Source organism: Sciurus carolinensis, chromosome 1 (assembly GCF_902686445.1).
Source record: "Sciurus carolinensis chromosome 1, mSciCar1.2, whole genome shotgun sequence".
NCBI classification, from domain to species: Eukaryota; Metazoa; Chordata; class Mammalia; order Rodentia; family Sciuridae; genus Sciurus; species Sciurus carolinensis.
Window position 1 is genome coordinate 157,640,245 of NC_062213.1, and position 20,636 is coordinate 157,660,880.

Sequence of the window (20,636 nt, forward strand, 5' to 3'; positions counted from 1 at the left end):
TCATGAAAAGCAAGTACTGCAGACTGGCTGCCCCTGAAACTCACCTGTCAGCTGGAGGGAAGCAGGCAGGTCCACGTGTTCCTGGGAAACACTAACCCGCACCTCAAATCCAACTCCATAGGTCTAGGCGGCGCTTTCGCACCAGGTGAAAACCCAAACTCTGAACAGTTCCCAGAGGGCAGAGAGACACGGGATATGCTCAGTCCACAGTGAGCCACTGACCTCACTTCTTTTGTCTAATAACGTGCCAACTTGTGGGAATGCTCTCGTTCTGATAACAGGAGCCAAGAAGAGCCTATCAGCCTTCGAGAAGGACATACTTTGTGCCCTGTAGCAGGAGGCCCAGGGCACTGCCCTCACCCCAGGCTTCCATGAACCTGCTCAGAGGAGGACTTTGGGGCTTGGACCTGGCTTTGCTGAAGAAAAATAACCCCTTTCTGCATTCAATAGAACTATTCCCCAATAACACCCCAATTAATTTTTATAGCATTGGGAGATAAAATATCTTTTCATATTTAAATTAAAAATTGTTATTGTCGTTGTTGTTTTTCCAGTCAGGGTCTCAAATGAACTTCCAGATCCAAGCAATCCTCCCGCCTCGGTCCCTTGAGGAGCTGGTTCTACAGGTCATGCCACCATGTTGGGTACATGAAGTTTCATTCAAAGTGATCAAGGTACACAACTGCCACCTGTCGTCACAACTCCCCTCTCCCCTGGTGCTTTCTCACCTCCAGCCCAGAAAGTTGTCAAGTCACTTGTTGCCTGTAAAATTAAGATAACCCTATTTTATGGGGTCAGAGAAGTCATGGCATAATGAAACACTCGGTCACGTAACAAGTCGGTTTCATTCACTCAATCCAAAAATACTGAATGAGGTTTTTGCTAACTGCCAGATGTGAGCCCAGATCCTGAGAAAATGCTGGTGGAAAAGCAATTCGGCCCCCAAGGAGTTCCCAGGGCAGCAGGAGAGAAATACGTGGTGACTAACAGTGTGATAAGGGTCACCAAGGATGAACCAGGGTGCTACTGGGACACTATGCAAAGCTCCCAAATCAGACAAAGGAGGCTGGGAAGCAGTCTTCCTTCTTAGAGGAAGTAATGTTTAAATTGAGACCTGGGATACTAGCAGGACTTGAGGGGATGTGGTGGTAGGCAGAGTGCAGGGAAGGTGACTGGGGCAGAGAGACCAGGAAAGAAGGCCCGGAGGCAAGAGAGAGAGGGAGACACATATTTGCTTTAGGGGAAACTGTGGCCTGGAAGCCTGGAATGTAAGGCAGAAAGTAGAGGGCGAGGGGTTGGTGGGGTAAGTGACAGGCAGGTGGCAGGGAACTTTGAGCTTCAGCATTTGGAAGAGCATTTAGCAGGTGATGTGGAGACTGGATCCCTGAGCAAGAGTGAAGGCCAGGAGGCCAGGAGGCAGCCCTGCCAAGCCCAGGGGGTTAGTGACTCTCTCACGAAGACTGGAAATACTCCTACCTCCCACCCACTGCTGTTGGGGTTCAGAACACAGGGGCATGCTGGGTGTGTCTCTGATGCATGGTGATGGCCTTTCTGGAGGATTCTTATACAGCAAGGCCAGCTTCTAATGAGTCCAGAAATGCAGCAGAAAGCAGTGTGGATGAAATCTGGAGCAGAGGAGGCAGAAGGACCCAGTCATTAAAGCCCGGCCTGGAAGGGTCAAGGAAGTGACACCCCCCTCTCAACCAGTACTGCAGTGAACTTGGCCTCTACTTTCCTTCTCAATGAGGCAGGGCTAGTCAGAGAAGCCTGGTCATTTTCTGGGTCCTGGGGAATATCCTGAGCAGAAAACGCTTCTCTGAAATGACAGCTGAATGTCAAGAGGGAGGGGAAAAGTGATGTTTCAGAGCTGGGCCCCAAAATGTTTCAACCCATTTCCTCACTTTCTCACCACACCTCCAAGAAAACAAGCCTGACTCACCAGCTCCATCGGTCCTGGAGGAGGGGAAGCCTGGCCAGCCTCTCAGGGCTCCAACTCCTGGCACTCCTCAGGACTCAGGTGTGGGGGTCACTCTGGCATTCACAGAGGAAGAGTGGCCCTTGTCCGTGCCCACCCCCACCGTCCATGGTTCCGTTCCAGTCACCTCCTTCTTCCTCCCCTGAGCTTTTAGCCTCCAAGTTGTAGTCAAACGGGGTCAGGAAGGGCAGCTGAATTATGATCAGGGACGAGGAGGACATTTTTGAAGCCCTTCCAGTGGCCACAGGACTGGGAGTGTCTGCAGCTGGTTCAACAGATGGGGAGGCAGAAAAGGGTCACGGAACATGAACGAGACTCAGGGCCGACATTCCAAACCCTCCACGCGGTAGCTGAGAACCTGGGATAGATTACTTGAGCTTCTGTTAAGCTGCAGTTGACTTGTCTCTAAAATGAGAATTGTAACGTCTTGCTCTGAGGTTACTAGAAAGCACCTAGGCCAACATCTGAAAGAGAACGAGAACTTTGAAAATATGACCCCTAACAGCAGGGACTGCCTATCCAACTCATAACCTTCATCCTACTGGTCTTCTATAAATGCCAGACTTGACTCCACTAGCAGGACTCACAGGCGGCTGGAGGGAGGGATGGTGTCATGTCCCCTCCTTCTCAGGCCTCTCACACTGAACATGGGCTATACAGACCTCCTGGCAGACTGACACATCCAGATACTGAGCTCCCCAGGGAACAATAGTGCTGAACAGTCTCTAGCCTCCAAGGCATTCCTCTAATAAGTAAAATACAGCAGCATTTGCACACCTTCTTTCATCTCTTACAAGCTGCTTAGAATTGCCAAAGCAAAAGAGGAAGCTGTGGTGACCGAGCAGGGCTGGAGCTGCCCTGTGTGGAGCATCCACCACTCTCCATTGTGACCCAGGCTGAGTCATTGGGACTCATCTGCAAAATGGGGGCATACAGAGCACCTCCCTCATGTCTAGAGTACGTGAAAAGTGCTTAGAATGGTGCCCGGCACCAAGGTGACCTTCCGTGGGGGTCATCACCACCACCATTGGTCAAGCTCAGCTCTGCTTGCTGGGCTGCACTCCCTTGACAAATGGCAACATTGAAAATCTCACCCCAGGTCAAGATCCTGTGACCTAAAACAGGGAGTCCACACTAGGCTGCAGATGAGTGCAGAGCTGGGCTACCTTTGGGCATAGCCCACATGGCAAGGTGACTTTGTGGACATAACTTGCCAGGAAGTTTCTGTGTTATAGTTTTTGTTTTTCCTATACTTCACAGTCTCAAAATAATATTGTAAGTGTAATCCTAGTTCCTGTTTATTTGACAATGTACCATGAACTAGGTCCTGTGCCTGCTGCTTTTCACAGGTTTACTCACCTGATGTTCTCGACAACCCCATAAAGTTAGAAGTATTTTCATCCCCATTTTTAAAATAAGGGTAATGACACCCTCAAATCACTCAGGGTCTCAGGTGGGATTCAACTCAGGTTTGTTGGCTCCCAATTCTATGCTTTTAGGTACTAAATTATATTTTGAGTTGAATATGAATGTTCTAAGGTGAATAAGATGCCAGTGGGCTCAAGATTTCCAGTCAAGTGACCATAATCCTGCTCTTGAATTCTGAGAGTTCTCCCTCTGTCTCTTAAACAGGTATGTGGCATCTGAGTATTACAAGGCACATTATTGCTTTGCTATGTAAGATCTCCTGATAAAACCATCTTCTTTCCCTTGTTCCCAGTTAACCACGCCAAGCTGACTTTGTTGACCTTGGGAGGATCCAGAACCCAGTTGACCCTGCTCAGTTTTAAACTTACAGCCCCTGAGTCTAAGGATTTTCAACCTAGGAAAGAAAACATTTTATTTTCTGGCTAGGACATCAAAACAAATTATAATATCCTCCTACTCCAAAACAAAACAAAATCTGTTTTCATTCAGAAATCAAAAAAAGCACTTTGTTAAGAAAAAAAAAGACAACATGCAATAATAGCTTATTCTGCTTTAATATCCCAAAATATCTGTGCAAATGGGACTATGCTGCAAAACAAGTCAGAAATCTGTAGACAAGTACGGCTCCCTCGGAGGAACACTGATTGGAGAGAAGGCACCAGAAATTGCATCTTGTTGTTGGATTACATGTAAACAGTAAACTGGGGGAAAGATTCACCAAGGGAAAGGAATTTCTGCTGTCATTTTGTGGACACATCCTAAGGGTGAAAGCTGCTCACTCAGCCTCCACCTTGCACTGTCATGTAAACAGTGCCCGATGCTAAGGAGACAGATACCCACACAGCACAGTGCAGAGGGGCATGAAAAGGAACTGACATAAGCCCGTGGGTCCTCTTCCCTCTCCCACACGGCTCCCGAGGGCATGCCAGTTGGCAGTGCCTTGCAATGCACTGTTTATCAACAACCAGGAAGTGCAGAAATCAAATCCTAAAAAGCCTGGGCGGATACACATTGTTTCTGTCCATGCTCTTCAATCAGATGACGTAACTAGGTCCTGGGGTGGAGGGACGTACCACATCTGGCGGGTCTTCCTAGGTGATGACGGTGGGTGCAGTGCGTCCTGTTCTCTCCTGGAGCTGGGACACCTTCAGAGCAATAGAAATAAGGGGAGCCAACATGACCTGCGGGAGACACAAAGAGAAGAGTGGTTCCCATCACTTACACACAGATCCGGAGCTCTGGCCCTGGCTTTGCCCCTGAACTCCAGAGCCACAGGTCTGCCTGCCTACTACCAGTTTCCCAGGCCCCTCAAGTTCTGTGAGCTTAAAAACAAATGCATGTTCTTTCCCCAAAAACCTAGCTCCAGGATAAAGCAAACTAAGTCATTCCTGACATCTTCCCCTCCACATTACCCTTGTCTAATCTATGAGCAAGCGGGAGTGACTTTCACCTTTCAAATATTTCTTAAGGGCACCTGTTTCTCTCCACGCACTGCCATAACTCTTGCTAAAACAATGTTCTCTCTTACCTGAAACAATGATGCCTCCATATGGACTTCTGGATTCTCTGATTTATTTCTCACACTGCACCCAAAGATCTTTCAAAATGCAACCTCCCCTCACAAACGTCTACTTCTTGATTAAAGGAAAAAAAAAATTCTGCTGCTTAAATAAATATTTTTGATATTAAAAAATGAAAACTACTTATTGAGTAGAACTGCCATTTTATAGAAAAGGAAAAGGATCCCCAAATGTGAAGTGGTTTGGCCAAGTGGTGGAAGTACTTTTACTAACTGTTGTTTTCTCATCAAAGTCTCCATCAACACTCTTTATGTCTAGATGAGAGGAAATAACATTTCCACCTGCTGGGACCATACTTGGGGCTGGGACAGTTCCAACACAGTGCTGAGGTTGTGGCACAGCAGTTTCAGAGTGAGGGCAGGCATCTCTGTCCCCAGCGGGATCTCCCTAGCCATCCCATCTCCTGAAGACTTTCGTTCAAAAGAAACCTGTCGTTCATTCATTCTTTCCATCTGCCAAAAGCCAGGCTTTTATCTTGAGGATACAAAGAGAAATAAACACAGTTTCCTTTCTCTTTTCCTCTTGCTCTATTATCCTAAGTTTGTATGATGCAGACTTGGGTTAAGTTTTAGGGATGCCAAGAACACAACAGGGATCTGGGGAACATGGAAGTTGAAGCCTGGCTGCTGGAAAACATGCAGAAGTGAAGTATTCTCTCGCCTCCCCTTTTAGTAATAAAAGCAACTGTAACACTTAAATGAAGTATCTCATCAAATCCCTAGACACAGAGTGGAGTGGCGGCTGCCAGGGCCTGAGGAGAGGGGGAGTGGTAAGTTATTGTACGAGGGGTATCAAGTTTCAGTTTTGCAGAATGAAAACGTTTTGAAGATCCGTTGGACAATAAGGCAAATACACATAACATTACTAAACTGTATACTTAAAAGTGGTCAAGATGGCAGATTTTATGTTATGATTTCTTAGCAATTTTTAAAAACATTTTAAGCTCAAAAATATAAAAAGAACAACTGGAATAACTGCTCTTCCTCAAAAGGGAATCCCATGTTCCCACTAGTGTTTAAGCAATCTGCACTCATTATCTCCCTAAAACCCCATGACTCTATGACATTATTATCCTGCCATTTTGTAGACAAGGAAACCAAGACTCATAAAAATGAAATGACTCATCCAGGGACATACAGCCACTTAAGGGGCAGGAATAGAATTTAAAAACAAGACCTAACTCCAAAACCTATGCTTGATTTTTTTTTTTTTCTTTCTTTCTTTCTTCTTTTTTTTTTCTGGAAGATTTTCTTTAATTAAGGGGAAATTCTCTTATTTGTCTGGAACACAGCCGGGGTTGTTGGAGTTCAAGTAGCTATCAAAAACATAGGGAGGATGGTGGAACATCATGTTAGGAGCCTGGACCCTTGATGACCATAATGCTGCCATACCAGCAAAGAGTTCAGCTTATATTTACATATGAAACATTTTTGCTTTAGCCATAAAGTCTTGTTTGTTTTATCTCATCCACAAATCAATTTAATCCTAACTAGCATTGGTACCATTTTTAGTTTTCTAGCCTTATTATGGTGTAATTCTTATTCTTTTTTTGATAACTACAATGGAATTTTAATAATAATATAGTAATAACATCAGTTTCTTGAGACATATTTTACATTCTATTTGTGATATTATTTCCTAGTAATTTTATGCATTTTGTTCTATAGAAAGTAGATCATTTTCCTATACTATCCTTTAATTAGTAAGCATACATAAAATTATTTACTTTATTGGTATATCACCATTGAATTAACTTTATGTTAATTCTGGGAGATTTCAGGTTGATATATTTAATATAAGACACACACTTTAAATAACAACTTTAATTTGTATTTTCTATCAATATGCCTTATTTATGGCTTTGTATTATTTTTTGACTAGAATTAACTTCTGTGACAATGGTCAATGATAATGGAAACAAAATTTCTCTTTTTATTAACACTGATTATGATATTTTCTGTTCACTTAAAATATGATCTTAATTCATTAAGCATCTGCGAGGAATTTCCTAATGAGTTTTATGGAATTTGAAATAGGTTAAAGAAGAAAAAGGCTTTTTGGAAAAATAAGCGTGAAAAAAATACTATTTATTTTATTTCAAAATTTTTATACAAATTATTTATATTAAAGGTATAAAACATGCTGTTTTTATATACATAGCATAGTGAACTGAGTATTAGAGTTAAGCTAATTAACATACCACTCCTTTGCACAGTTACCTTTTCTGATGTGGTGGTGGTATTGAGGCACTAAAAGGTCTACTTTCTCAGTCAATTTCTTTTTTTTTTTTTTTTTTTTTGGCATGGTTCTGGGGATTGAACGCAGGGCCTTGCTCATGAGAGGCAAATGCTGTACCACTGACCTATATCCTCAACCTTTCCTAGAATTTTGTATTTTGAGACAGGGTCTAAGTTGCCCAGGATGGTCTGGAACTTGTGATCCTCCTATCTCAGCCTCCCAAGTCACTGGGAATATAGGCATGAGCCACTGTGCCAGGTGCTCTGAGTAGATTTCAAGTACTCAGTGTAGTATTATATCATTGTACCATGTTGGACATTAGCTCTTGGGAACTGCTGCAACCAAAATAACTGAAATTCTTTCCTTTTTAACCAACATCTTCCCATTTCCCCCAACCCTTCCCTGGTAATTACTTCTCTATTCTGTTTCTATGAGTTGAACTTTTTTTTTTTTTAAGGTTCCATACATACATGAGATCATGTAGCATTTTTCTTTCTGTGTCTGGTTTATTTCACTTATAGCATGTTTTCCACATTCACTTGTATTGACACAAATGGCAGGACTTCCTTATTTTTTCAGGGATATCTGTATATCTCTACACAGAGATATGTACCCATCTTTATCCATTCAAATCTTGATGGACACTTAGGTTGGTCCCATATCTTTGCTTCTGTGAACAGTGTTGCAATACATGGGCATGCAGCTCTCTCTTCAGGACAAGGGTTTCAGTTCCTTTGGATATGTACCCAGAAGAGGGATTGCTGGACCATACAGTAGTTATATTTTTAACTTATTCAGAAATCTTCATACTATTTCCCAAAATGGATATACCAATATATTCCCAACAACACTCTATGAATGTGTTCCCATTTCTCCACAGCTTAACAATACTATCTTTTGTTTTTTGGACAACCATCATCCTGACAGGTGAGGGGTTATATCTCACTGTGGTTTTGATTTCCACTTCCCTGATGACTAGTGATATTAAGCACTTTTCATATACCTGTTGGCCATTTTGATGTCTTCTTAGAAAAAACAATATTTAATAGGCAATAGAAAAATGACTCTTCAGGTCCTTCATTAAATGCCATTTAAATGGGCATCTTAGGGCTGGGGAGATAGCTCAGCTGGTAGAGTGCTTGCCTCGAGAGCACTAAGGCCCTGAGTTTGATCTCCAGTACCGCAAAATAAAATAAAATAAAATAAAATAAATTGGTAAAAAAAAAAAAAAAATGGGCATCTTTCAAGGCTTCTAGGAGCCTTTAAGGTGCAGCATGTGCTGTGAATCACCATCTAAGGGCTGATATCACACTTCCTAAACATTTTGTGACTGTGACGCTCTGGCCAGGGAGCATCTGTCAAGAGATATGCTGTGAGGTACACACTTAGGGTAACTCTCCTCCATATGTCACTCGTTCCCATGTGTCATCTATTTTGGTGGCTATTTTGGTCTCAACCTTGGTTCCTGTGGTCCATTCTTACTCTGATATACTCCTGGAGACATTGTGGGTATGGCTGGGAACCCAACCCACTAGGCTGCAATGGCAGACTTTTCCATAAAGAAAAAACAACTTCTCCCTGTTCCCCACCGAATCTAAAACCATGCATGTTCCGCCAGAGTGGGTGATCCACCAAGCAAACAGACAGATGATCAGTGACAGCAGAACACCATATGAAGTGTCGATATAAAATTAGTTATCCTGAATCTGCCACTTGTTAGGTATGCAAGCCTATTAATTGGTATTTAACCTTTCTGGGCCTCAGTTCCCTTGTCTATGGTAGGGACGATAATAGAATCTACCTCATTTGAGAATTGAATGAGCATATTTATATAATGGCTTAGAGTTTGGCAGATAGCAAATGCTCAGATAATTGTTTATCAGTATTTTTATGTTTGTTATCATCTACTATGAATGTGATAACAAAAGACTCAGAGGAAGGTATGCACAGCTGGGGCCTGGGGTATCACTGAGAAGTGGGGGCACAGGCTCAGTGGAACCATTGTCATTCCCTTCAACAGAAAGAACCATTCAGGGCACAGGGCTTAGGCGTTACCTGGGGGTCCTGATTGATTTTGGCGACATCTTTCTCATAACTGTCGATGTACAGTCGAATGGTGGCCCCGGCGCTCCCAGTGCCACTTAGTCGGAAGATGATGCGAGAACCATCTGCAAAAATGAGCCGCAAGCCCTGGAGAAGATAAGCAGAGGTTGTTTCCCCACATGCTGGAAGGGAGGCGAAAGACTGGAAAACCATGAGGGGTCCATTTGAAGACCTAATCTCACTCATGCCTGTTCAATTAGAGGATTAGGTCCTTGATAAATGGCAGCCACTGGGCCTCATGGGTCTGCCTGCTCATAGCATCCAGGTGATGGAGCTTAGCTAAAGTGGGAGAAGTATTTCCAGGGTCAGAGGGAAGACCTAAGCTTGGTGTTGCTGGGTGACATGAGGGCTTCCCTGTGATTTATGAATTAGCCATTCTTGTTTGAAGTTTAATAAAGAAGTCAAGCTGCAAGATGCAGAAACTGGACCCTCAGCTCAGGAGGGAAACATGAAGAGAATGGGCTGAAGCGAGAGCAGAAAAGTTCCAGGCATACATGGGGTAGGAAGCTTTACAAAACACTGGTGGAGAGCCTCAGAACGAGAATAGGAGGCATGTTCCAGAGTGCAGAGAGCAGCTGTTCCAGACTTATCAAGCAGGATCCAGCAGTCAATCTTCTGCCGACGCCTGTTGACTCAAAGTGGAGTCCATGGGGGTGTGCCATTTTCTTGGCTACTCTCTCCTTCCCTCCTTGGCAATACCTCTGGCCCTCAATGATCTCACTTTAGTGAAAGGTCAGGAACTTTCAGATAGATATTCCCCAGCCTGAGGGTAGAAGACTGGGCCAAATCATTGCCTGAGGATACTTCAGTCCTCATGAGTGTCTCTCAGTTCTTCCACAAAAAGATGGACTTTGCATAATGCAAAAGACCGACTGGAAAGAAACACACTATTCCTCACCTGCTGCTCCTTACCAATCCCCATGTGGTTTTAACCACTCCCTTCTTTAGTGTTCATTAGTGAGGCAGCAGATGGAACACACAGTACCATCTGCAGTTGGTCAGTGAGGAGGAGATAATAGTTCATTCCCACTTACCATGTCTTGCTTTCTAGAGACATACCAGGGTTAATCTCCTTCCCCCACAGTTTCAACTTGAAGCTTCTGAATTTTTTTCACTTGATTGCAGCAGCTACATCTACTTCAGAACACTTTCATTCCTACCTAGTCTCCCACCTAAATGCTCAGGTTTTCAAATTTTACAATATGGCGCTGATGCCTCCTTCCTCACATGGTGCAGAGAGCAAGCTCACCTATGCTGAGGCCTCCTGCCTCGCCTCTGCTCCCCTCCTCCCTCCCTGCAGATGCTGGATACAGAGTAGAGTTGGGGTTACTTTCCCAAACCTCCCTTGCAAAGGACCAGGCCAAAACTCTGGGTCTGTCGAGAAAAAGCTAAATAGGAGGTTATGACAGAATCCTCATTCTCTCCTTTTTATCTCTGCTTCTAAATTCCCAGAGAGATTTCTATTCCGTGACCACAACAGACAACACACCCAGAGGCGAGAGGACCCTGATCCCCGAGTGTTTGTGAGAGGCTGGGAGAAGTCCTGAGCAGCCTGCAGCTCCAGTACTGGCACATCAGGGAACCCTACAATTCTGTCAGCACCCAGGATGGTCTGGGTTCCCAACCGTGGTGTCCGGCTACACGCTGCTGTCAGGCAGGCTGCAGACACTAACGGTTCACAGTTCTACATCCATGGATGCCATATTTAGAAAGGCATCTTCTTATTTAAGATTTATGCATAGTAATGCCATCCTTGTGTTGTCATTTTGCCACAATCTCTGGAGAGAAAGGGGGCGGGTGTCAATATCTAAGGTGATAGTTCATTTGTTTTTAGATTCTAGGGCTTGTTTCGGTACATACCTTCAACTTGACACCTTGCAACTTAATTCCAGAGGGTGTAAAAGTCCTTCTGGCCCATAGGTTAAGAATCCCAGAATGGGGGCATCCAGGACTGCAGAACCGGGGTGAAAATCATTCTCCCTACAAGTGCACCTGAGAGCCACATGGAACTCAGCAGAAAACTGGTTGAGAACAGCTACCCCAAAAAAAGAGGACAGCAAAGGGCCTCTTGTGTTTTTCTCCTAAGGCTTCAAAGATGATGTTCTGGGAACCCTCTCCCACATGCACATAAATCTGCTCCTACCTGATTTCTTGAAATGCTTCCATCCACAGGGTCACTGTATTCAAAGTTATCAGCTTTCTCCACAGTGTAGACTTTGTCACCCGCAGAGAACTGCTTCCCCACAAAGGAGCGGTCGAACATCAGGGTCTCCAGGTCCTTCATCATCTTGTTTGCGCCCTCTGCTTCCACCTCCTCGTAATCATACCTGGGGGATCATGGAGTTGAAGCCCGGGCTGACTTCAGATCACACTTAGGTGCATCAGTGCTGTCTTCATTATTTGATCGGCCCTCTCCACCCCCAGAGCCATCTGACTTCAGAGGAGGTTACAGAACTACAAACGTTTCATCGATGGGGATGGAAAGAAGTGTTTGGAGGATTTCAGGGAAGGGGAAACTCCCTTCTTGGCTCTTCTACAGAATCAAGCACCAACCCCCCTTCAAAGGCTTTGGAGAGATACAATCTGACATTGACTCACCACATCCCAAGGAGGTAGGATCAGAAGCTGTTACCTCCAGAGAACTCCACATAAAGGAGCACATGGCTAGGGCATTTGGGTTCCAAACTTCTGGAGCCCTCTTGGGGCGATGCTGGGACAGCTCCCAGGCTGAGACCTGCCTGTGGCAGCTGGGGTTTGGCTAAGGAGGATTCTGAGTTCCATAGGAGCTTTCAAAAGCAAGACCAGGGTTTCACCCAACAAACAAAGGAGTCAAACCAAATTCTTTACATCTGACATGCCACCCACTTTGCAGAGGAAGTAGATTCTGCTCTAAAGTGTTTTGGATTCACTCTGGCAGAGAAGGCCTGGTGGGGATGCAGCAGTGCCAAGAAAAGAAAAGTGAACCAGAAATGAAATTCTGTGACAATTATTTTTCCTTCAAGACTTGCTCCTGACTTCTTTCTTAGGAGGTTAAAGACTTGCAGGTGGCTTCTCCCAACCTAGTGGCAGGCACCCTCTTGAGGGAGTTACTTGTTAGAGGCTCAAGAGAGCCAAGTCTATATTTATTTGTAACAGTGAAACAAATACAAGATGTGCAAGATGACACCTCCGAGACATGAGAAATACTGGGGAGTAAGGCCAATTTATTCTGGCTCCTGGGTTCCATGAATCAAGGACAAAACAGTTCCCCTAATCTTGAAGTCAGCTCTTTGCCCTAGATAAAATGATAAAGATCAAGAAATTATAACCGGGTATTTGAGATTTATATCTGTGACCTTTGGGCATCCAGGGAAAATGTTTTTATGAATCCTAGGCACAGAGGGCAAAATGGAAGCAAGAATCTGGGTCTTGCAATCAGAATGTGGTCCAGACCCTACTGGTGGCACGACAATGGTCAGTTGGTCCATCTCTGAATTTCAGTTGCCTTATCAATAACTGTTTGAGGCTCTCGTGAGACAATGAATTTAATAAATGTAGGGTACAACAGAGTCAAAACTAATCATAAATGCAAGTTCTCAGGACCTGATTTGTAATACTTGGTTAGCAGTTATATTTGATAACAAAACATGTGAAAATAGTTTTTATATGGCAAATTCTAATTGATTGAAGAGTGACTCTTTCCCTGAACAATTGCTCCTAACCTTATTCCACTCTGGCTTTTCACGAACTCATTTATTTGTCTACTCAAAATATATTCATGCAGTGTCTACAGTGAGCTAAGTGTTGGAGGATATAATGGGGCACAGAACCAGACACGGCCCTGTTTTTGTTTTGTTTTTGGACTGGGGACTGAACACAGGGGTGCTCTATCACCAAGTTACATCCTCAGCCCTTTTTAGTTGTGAGACAGGTCCTGTTAAGTTGCCCAGGCTGGCCTTGAACTTGAGATCCTCCTGTCTCCTAAGCAGTTGGAATTACAGGAGTGTGCCACTGTGTCCAACACACGGTGTTTTTGTGGAACTCCAGACTCCAGAGAGTTCATGACTGCTGTTGAATTACCAGGTTTTCCTGGCTTCTAGAGAATACATTCTAGCTTGGTTCCCAGGACTACGACGTGGTACCAGGGGGCAGTTTTTATTTATGCTTTCAAAAGAGTAACTTGAGGGAGGAAGAGATCAATGAACTTGTGCCAAGTTAATAAAAGGATTCTGATTTAAAAGCCCAAGCTGCCTAAGGTTGAATTCTTTCTTGACTATTTGAAGTCATGGATTATTAAATCTGGAATATAGTTATACAATCATCTAATCTAACTCATTTATTTTACAGAAAAGGCAACTGAGGTCCAGAGAAACTGTATCCATACATTTCTTACACTTGATCTAATATTCTTTTTATCATACTTTCTTTTCATAATTAGAATACTAAGGTCTAGGAAAAACATTTTTTAGATTTTTACACTTATTAGGGGGCCAGCAAATTATAATTAGTAAAAATATTTCTAGTAAAATATGGTTAGTGGTGCTAGAGATGGAAACCAGTGCTCCAGATTTTACAAAACACTTTCTACTCCTATTTCACTTAATCCTCTCAATAGCTGAATCATTATTCCCATTTCTACAGAAGAGGAAACTGAGTAAAGAGAGAGGTTAAGTGACTTCCCAATTTAGTAATGACCAGAAATAAAATTCAAATACATGTTTCTAAATCCATATCCAAAGTCATTATCGTGTCTACCCAATAAGGACATTTCAAAATGCTTATAAAGTAGTTATTCTTTTGATTATGTTGGATATGATAGCTAAATTTTATTTTAGCCCTATTCTTTATGGGTGACATAAAAGGTGACTTCCTCTGATTCACTTACTTTAAAAATCCCTAACTGGTAGAAACTGTATGAACTAGAGTTTTATTATCATTTTAGATAGGAAAGATATTGCACACATGAGAATTCCCTCTGCCCAGCTCCTCCACCCTACCTGGAAACCCAGCCAGGCTATGCTTTACCTGGTGAAGAAGTTCCGGCCATACTTTTGCCAATGATCTTTGAGAATGTCCTCCACGCTTTGTTTGCGGGTGGCCAGAATGGAGAGCCAGGCGAGGACAGCCCACAGTCCATCTTTCTCACGGATGTGGTCGGAACCTGGCAGGGCAGAGCAAGCTGCTATGAGGAATGGGACTTCTCCAAAATGTTGGGGAGTAAATTCAACAGTGCACACACAGATTCGACGAAAATAGTCATGAAATTTACCTGAATTCATGAAGGGAATTACATATTCAATAAGGCAACACAATAGTGATAAGAAGTTGATGCTTCCCAAAGTAATTCAGAAATGCAAGGGAAATGTCAGTAAAAATAACAGTGGGATAATATGGTAGAACTTGACAGATCTATCACAGAGTATTAATGTCAGAGGGAAAAAAAATAAATCTTAAACAGCAAAAAATAATGACCACTAAAAAATTTGGGTAAATCTTGGGGCTGACAAATATACACATTCAGTATTCATAAAGGGAAACAATTCATGTATTTATGTACTTAAAAATTCCCATTTCTATACAACAATACTACCACTGATAAAATTTAAAGGCTACTGACACATTTTGAAAAGTAAACACAGTCACAAATTTTTAGTTTAAGGTAGATGCTTAAATACACTCAATACAGGAAAACATTCTTATGTATTGGGAGGTCGGGTGGCACACTCCCGTAATCCCACCAACTGGGGAGGCTGAGGCAGGAATGATGGCAAATTCAGGGCCAGCAGTAGCAGAGTGCTCGCCGAGCATGTGCGAGGTCCTGGATTCAATTCCCAGTACTGAAAAGAATCTTAAATGAAAATGGGCCAAGGATATACCAGGCAATTTGCCAGAAAATATATACAGGTAATGAATTAACATAATAAAAATCTGGCACTAATTTTAAGAAAAGAAATTAAAGGTAAAACCACAATAAGAAACTACTACTTGCTTGACAAATGGTCACAGATTTTAAAAGTTAGAACGCCTGGTACCAGGGGAGGCGTAAGGGAACGGGGACTCTGTCGTGATGCTGGTAGGAGTGGAAAGCAATTTGGCAGAAAGTATCCAAGCCTGCTCATGATTCCAGTTAACTCCCTCTCGAGGATGTCTTTCTTTAGCCAATAAGGACCTGTTAAACGAACTGGGACACATCTGTCTCCTGCTCTAATCTTTACCAAAATTCAGAAACTGACTCTTTGGATGTTCCTGTCTGCATGGAGACCCTTTCCCAAGAGCCTGATGTGGGGGCAGAACTCTCATTTTCAGCCTTTTAAACCCTTCATTCTAAAACAAAACAAAATACAGATGATACTGAGCTCTGTTTTCTGAATAGGACTCTAGGCAATCCCTCTGCAATCAGGCTTTGCATATTGTCACATCTTGAATTCTTTATGTCCCTCCTGCTCTGCTTGGCTGCCCTTTGGGTCTTCTTTTTGAGGCTGTCAGGCTACCTAGCACAATGCTGGCCATGTCGCAGGCACATGGCAAGTGTCTCTCCTTCTCCTTTCATCCTTTTAATACCTTCTCCTCTTCAAAACTAGCTTCCAGATACTCTACGCAACTATGCATCCTTTGTCTTCCATCTCCTACGCAACCTACGCAAAACACCTGGGGTGGTGCCGCCCTCCTTGAGTCCCAGTCAGGTCCTCTCCATTAACCTTGTGCTTCTTAGAGGCATCTGTTATTTATCTTTGTAACCAAGTCTGATGATTAGCTTAGTACATGGAATACAGTGGATAACTAAGGAAGGCATGATTGAATGTATCAGTTTATTAATTCATCTACTCCGACATGTTTTTCTCTTTTTGGTTCATAAAAATATACAACACTTTCTCTCAAAAATTTTTCTCTTCAATGGGATACCACTCTTAGAACTAACAGTCTTCAAAAACTGGATGCTGGCAAAATTAGAGACAACAGGCAGGATTTGTAGTGCTATATATAACAAGTTTTGGAAATGTTTACCCAATTTTATCATCTGTAGACTTTTATTTGCCTTTCCTGCTATTTTAAGAAACCAAAAGTTAGCTTTCTGCCTCTTTCAGCTTTTGCAAACGATGATATGTTTTGGCAACAGTTCATCCTGAGGAGCAGGATTCTGGCAGCTTTCTCGATATATTGGGGATTCATGACAGCAGTATACAGCTTGGAATTATTTGTGCTCCACTAGATTTTTTTTTCTTCCTTTAAAAGATTTTTTTAAGTTAAAAATAACATAAAAATTGTCATTTTAATTTCTTCTTCATTTTGGATAGACCTAAAGCCCAGAGGTAATATTTCTCACTCTAAATAAGGAATTTGGCTTTTTATTTTATGTAGAAATAAAATAAAATCTAAAAAAATCTTGCCCAATTCTGACCAAATTACTCAGAGATTACTAAATCACACACCTAGTATTACCAGTGAAATACCTGCCTTGAATAACAAAAACATTCCATTCCATTTTCAAGATCCTCAGTTTCTCTGGAAATTCTGATTAATCTCAGTGATCATGTTGGATGTACCAAAACTTGAGATAATTCAATAAATACTGAGGAAGACTAGGTAAATTTCATTTCCTTCAGTGCTCTGGTGAATATTCACGGTTTTCTAGTGAAAAGGGACAATGGAGATTACATGTGTCTCTAAACTGCATTTACTGTTGTGGCTCCACAGAAACTGATTTATACTTACGAAACAAAAAACCTGAATCTCAGGCTTGCTCTGTTACTTAGAAGCTGTCTGAATCTGGACAAATGACTTAGCTTTCCTCAGCCTCAGTTTTGTCAACTGCAAAATAGGGTAACGTTAACTTCTCACATAATTTTAAGAAACTACAATGATGAAGAAAGTGGAGGTATTTTGTAAAATAGAAAGTTCTCTATAAAAGCAATATGCCATTATGAAAAAAAAATAGAAAAAACCTTTAGGGAAAATATGTTTTCCACTGACATTATTAAGCTTTCAACAATAATATTCCTTAACTGTACATATTGGAAAAGAAAATGGAAAAATAAAATCCAATGTGTTTTTTCTTCTGGGCAGTGGGAACATAGTTTTTTTTTTTTTTTTACTCCTTTTTTATTCTCACAAAATGAACATGAATTAACTTGTATCATTATGTTTTCATTTTAAAAAGTAAAGGAAGCCAAGCTCACTTAAGTGTGAGCAAAGGGCAAACACTCTGCACTGCTGGGCCCAGCCAGTGTGAAGGTAATGCTGGGTTTTGCTGTGGGTCTCTTCCTTCTTGCTCCAGCTCAGAGACCCACCCCACGGAGCACATGGGCGTTCTGCCCCTTCAGCATCTTCAAACACCTGTCACTTCACTTTGGCCTAATCAGCACCTTGTGATAAGTACAAATGGCTCAGTCAGGGCACAGTCTGGGTCTCAGCCAAGAAAAATGTCAACCCTTGCTAAGGGAGCCAAGAGCTAACAGCTTAGGGATCAGGTTACACCCACCAACATGGGCACCTCAGGGGCTGCCCTGGCATCTGCCCCTACCAAATGACAGACTATGGAAGGGGATACTGAAAAAGAGCTACAGGGAGTTCTCTGAAAGTCCCAGCATCTATCTGTCCCTCTCTCTCTGCTCATTTCTATCTCTCCCACATTCCCCTGAACACACTGTTCTCTCTGCCTGAAAATTTTCACCCCACATACCCATATCAGCTTGGCTAATATCTCCAGCAAGTACTTTCAACTCACCCTCATCCAGGATGCTGACCTTACCCTGCTCTGTCCTGCTGTCAACCGCTGTGACCATACCCACCCTCCAGACTATGTGTTGTGCCCCCAGCTGGTGCTGGGTCACCTGTCAGCTCTCAGGAGGGGCTTTCCCCAGAATGGCCAGGCCCCTGCTCTGCCCATTGACCTGTCCTCTTTGCCTTCCAATGCTCCAGCAACTCCACTCGGAAGGCACAGGAGGCCTTCTCAGCCACCTCAGGCACCAGGGGGCTGTCCCCAGGGGCTCCCAGACTCTCCACTCAGCAACTCCTGCACTGCTTCTCTGGAGCTTTGTTTCCTCTCCACAAGGCACCTCTGGAGGGACGAAGGGAGGTAGCGAATGGCTGATGGGCTGCAATGGTATCGTAACACAAACTTCACCTTATACTCAACCAACGTGAAACTGTGTGATTCAAGTACCAAGATGGTCAGATAAGTCTCTTGCCCTCAGAGATGAACAAAGACACACAGATGAGGAGACAGACCTGCCGGTATCAGTCTAACTGAGTTAGTTATGACCAGGGCATAAGCCTCATTCTACTGGGGTATTTTGTCTGGGATATGTCCAGACCTGGGATGCTGAAATCTTCCCCTAGGGGGGTTTACCTATGGGGAAATGTACTCAAAAGCCAGGTAAGTCAGCATGGGTAAGACAAAAACTCTGATACCCTACACCACAGAACAAAGTTAGGTACCCTGAGTACAAAGCTCCCAGACACCTGATGTGTCATCTCCTTTCACTTTACACATTTGTAATGACCTGGCCAAGTCAGTCTTCCTTTCCCTGATGAAAACTCATGGAGCCCTCTGAGAGGGTATCTTGCTCACTGTCCTGTCCCCAGAGCTTAAACCAGCATCCATATTTCTTCAAGTAATCACTTGTGTATAATACCTTATCACTTAAAGATGGGAGACAAGGAAAAATTTTGCTAACCTTTAGATCTGAACAAATGATAATTTACTGGCACATCTCCAACTGATACCAAGTTCATCTTCAACCAGATTTCCTATCACTCTTTCCCAAGCCTCCCATTTTCCTGAAGAACGGTTTAAAACATAGTGACATTCTATACTATTCAGTGATTTACTTTCAATTTCCTGGCAAGGCAATGGTGGGACAGAACAGACTCTCTGCCCTCTGCCACTGACTCAGGTGCATCACTATCCAGTCAGGAGGAGGAAGCAGCATGGCACCATGAGATTAGCCAAAAGCAACAGGTCCATCTGTGCAGGTCTGCCCCTCGTTTCTGACTCCCTATCGAAAAACACATTTATCCTTGGTGTATATCATGCTGATGTCTGAGGACAAGTCCCAGACTCTGTGGTTATGATAATCACACAAGAAAGGTGCTGTTTTTCCATCATAAGCAAACTGGTGTGTATTTGGTAATGTTAGTTATACAGTATTATAGGCTTGTTCTTTAAATGCTAGTGGTTTGTTTTACTTGGTGAGATAGTTCTAAAGTCAACTCCTCTGCAACTCTTAGCAAGTAAACTTCTTTTCTTTCCACAGGAACTCATTTCTTACTGCAAAGACCTTGGGGTTTCTGACCCTGGACTCTAGAGTAGGGGTGGCATTGTATCCTATGACAGTCCCAGTGCAAGAGGCGAGGTGAGGACTCCCCAAGGAGGTGGGTGCTTAATCAGGAAAACACTGACAGGTCACTTGTGGCTCCAGCCTCACATGGGAAATTACATCAAATGACTTTTAAAGTTCTTTCCTTTCAACAGCAAGATTCTGTTTGTCCAAATAGAAGGTGCCAAGGGAAGTTTGCTCTTTCATTCATTCAATAAGCATTTACTGTGCACGCATTCTATGCTGAGTTCTACAGGAGGCTTTTAGGACACAACAGTGAATAAGATATATAAGACCCCTGTCCTCATGGAACTTATAGTCTAGTGGAGGCAGCAGATACTAACCAAATGATCATAAATAATTGTCAAATCCCAGCCACAGGAAGTCCAACAAAGGATAGACATGTGGTGCCACAAGAACAAGTAATCAGGGAACGTGGTCCACTCTGGAAGGTCAAAGAGGCTTTCTGGAGAAATTGCCTCAGCTGTCACTCAGAAAAATACAGAAATAAAGCACCTTGCATTCAACTAAACTATAGAATTCAAATATTTCAAAGCTTATAGGATCACTAACGTCCACCCTGGGAAACTCTGTAAAGGAATTTGGAATCATTCACCAGCAAGGGCCGTGGCAGGTGGACACCAACACCTCCATGATGCAGATCAGGGGTTCAGTTACCTTGACTACAGGAAGCAAGAAGGGAAGCCTGGAGAACGCAGGCCTGGAGCTGCTGCTAGTTCTTGAAGTCCTACTATGCAAGACAGAGCAGCTTCTGCTGTTCTGCCCTCAGGCCTGTACCCACCCAGTCAGTACAGGGGCTCCTGCTTTACTGCTGGGGTTCTGATGTCCTTGTCCAAAGCTTCCCACTCAGGCTTATGGGATAAGACATGGCTGGATATACTCCTCAATAAGTAAGTAAATAAATAAGATAAAAAGATATTTGGGTTACTATAGATAAAACTGTATTAACAAGAGTGCTTATGGTAGAATGTTCTGGAATATTCAAATGCTAAT

General features: G+C 43.0%; 1 protein-coding gene across 2 annotated transcripts in view; it reads right to left on the reverse strand.

Moving 5' to 3' along the window:
* Positions 1 to 3,938: 3,938 nt before the first annotated feature.
* Pgm1 (phosphoglucomutase 1) overlaps positions 3,939 to 20,636 on the reverse strand; it is a 64,133-nt gene continuing 47,435 nt past the window's right edge. For both annotated transcript variants that reach the window (XM_047555551.1, XM_047555544.1), the window contains exons 8-11: positions 14,329 to 14,464; positions 11,468 to 11,651; positions 9,277 to 9,411; positions 3,939 to 4,584 (exon numbers count right to left, since the gene is read on the reverse strand). In XM_047555551.1, coding sequence (XP_047411507.1) covers positions 4,495 to 4,584; positions 9,277 to 9,411; positions 11,468 to 11,651; positions 14,329 to 14,464 — 545 coding nt within the window. In that variant the 3' untranslated portion in view covers positions 3,939 to 4,494. The remainder of the gene's footprint in view (positions 4,585 to 9,276; positions 9,412 to 11,467; positions 11,652 to 14,328; positions 14,465 to 20,636) is intronic.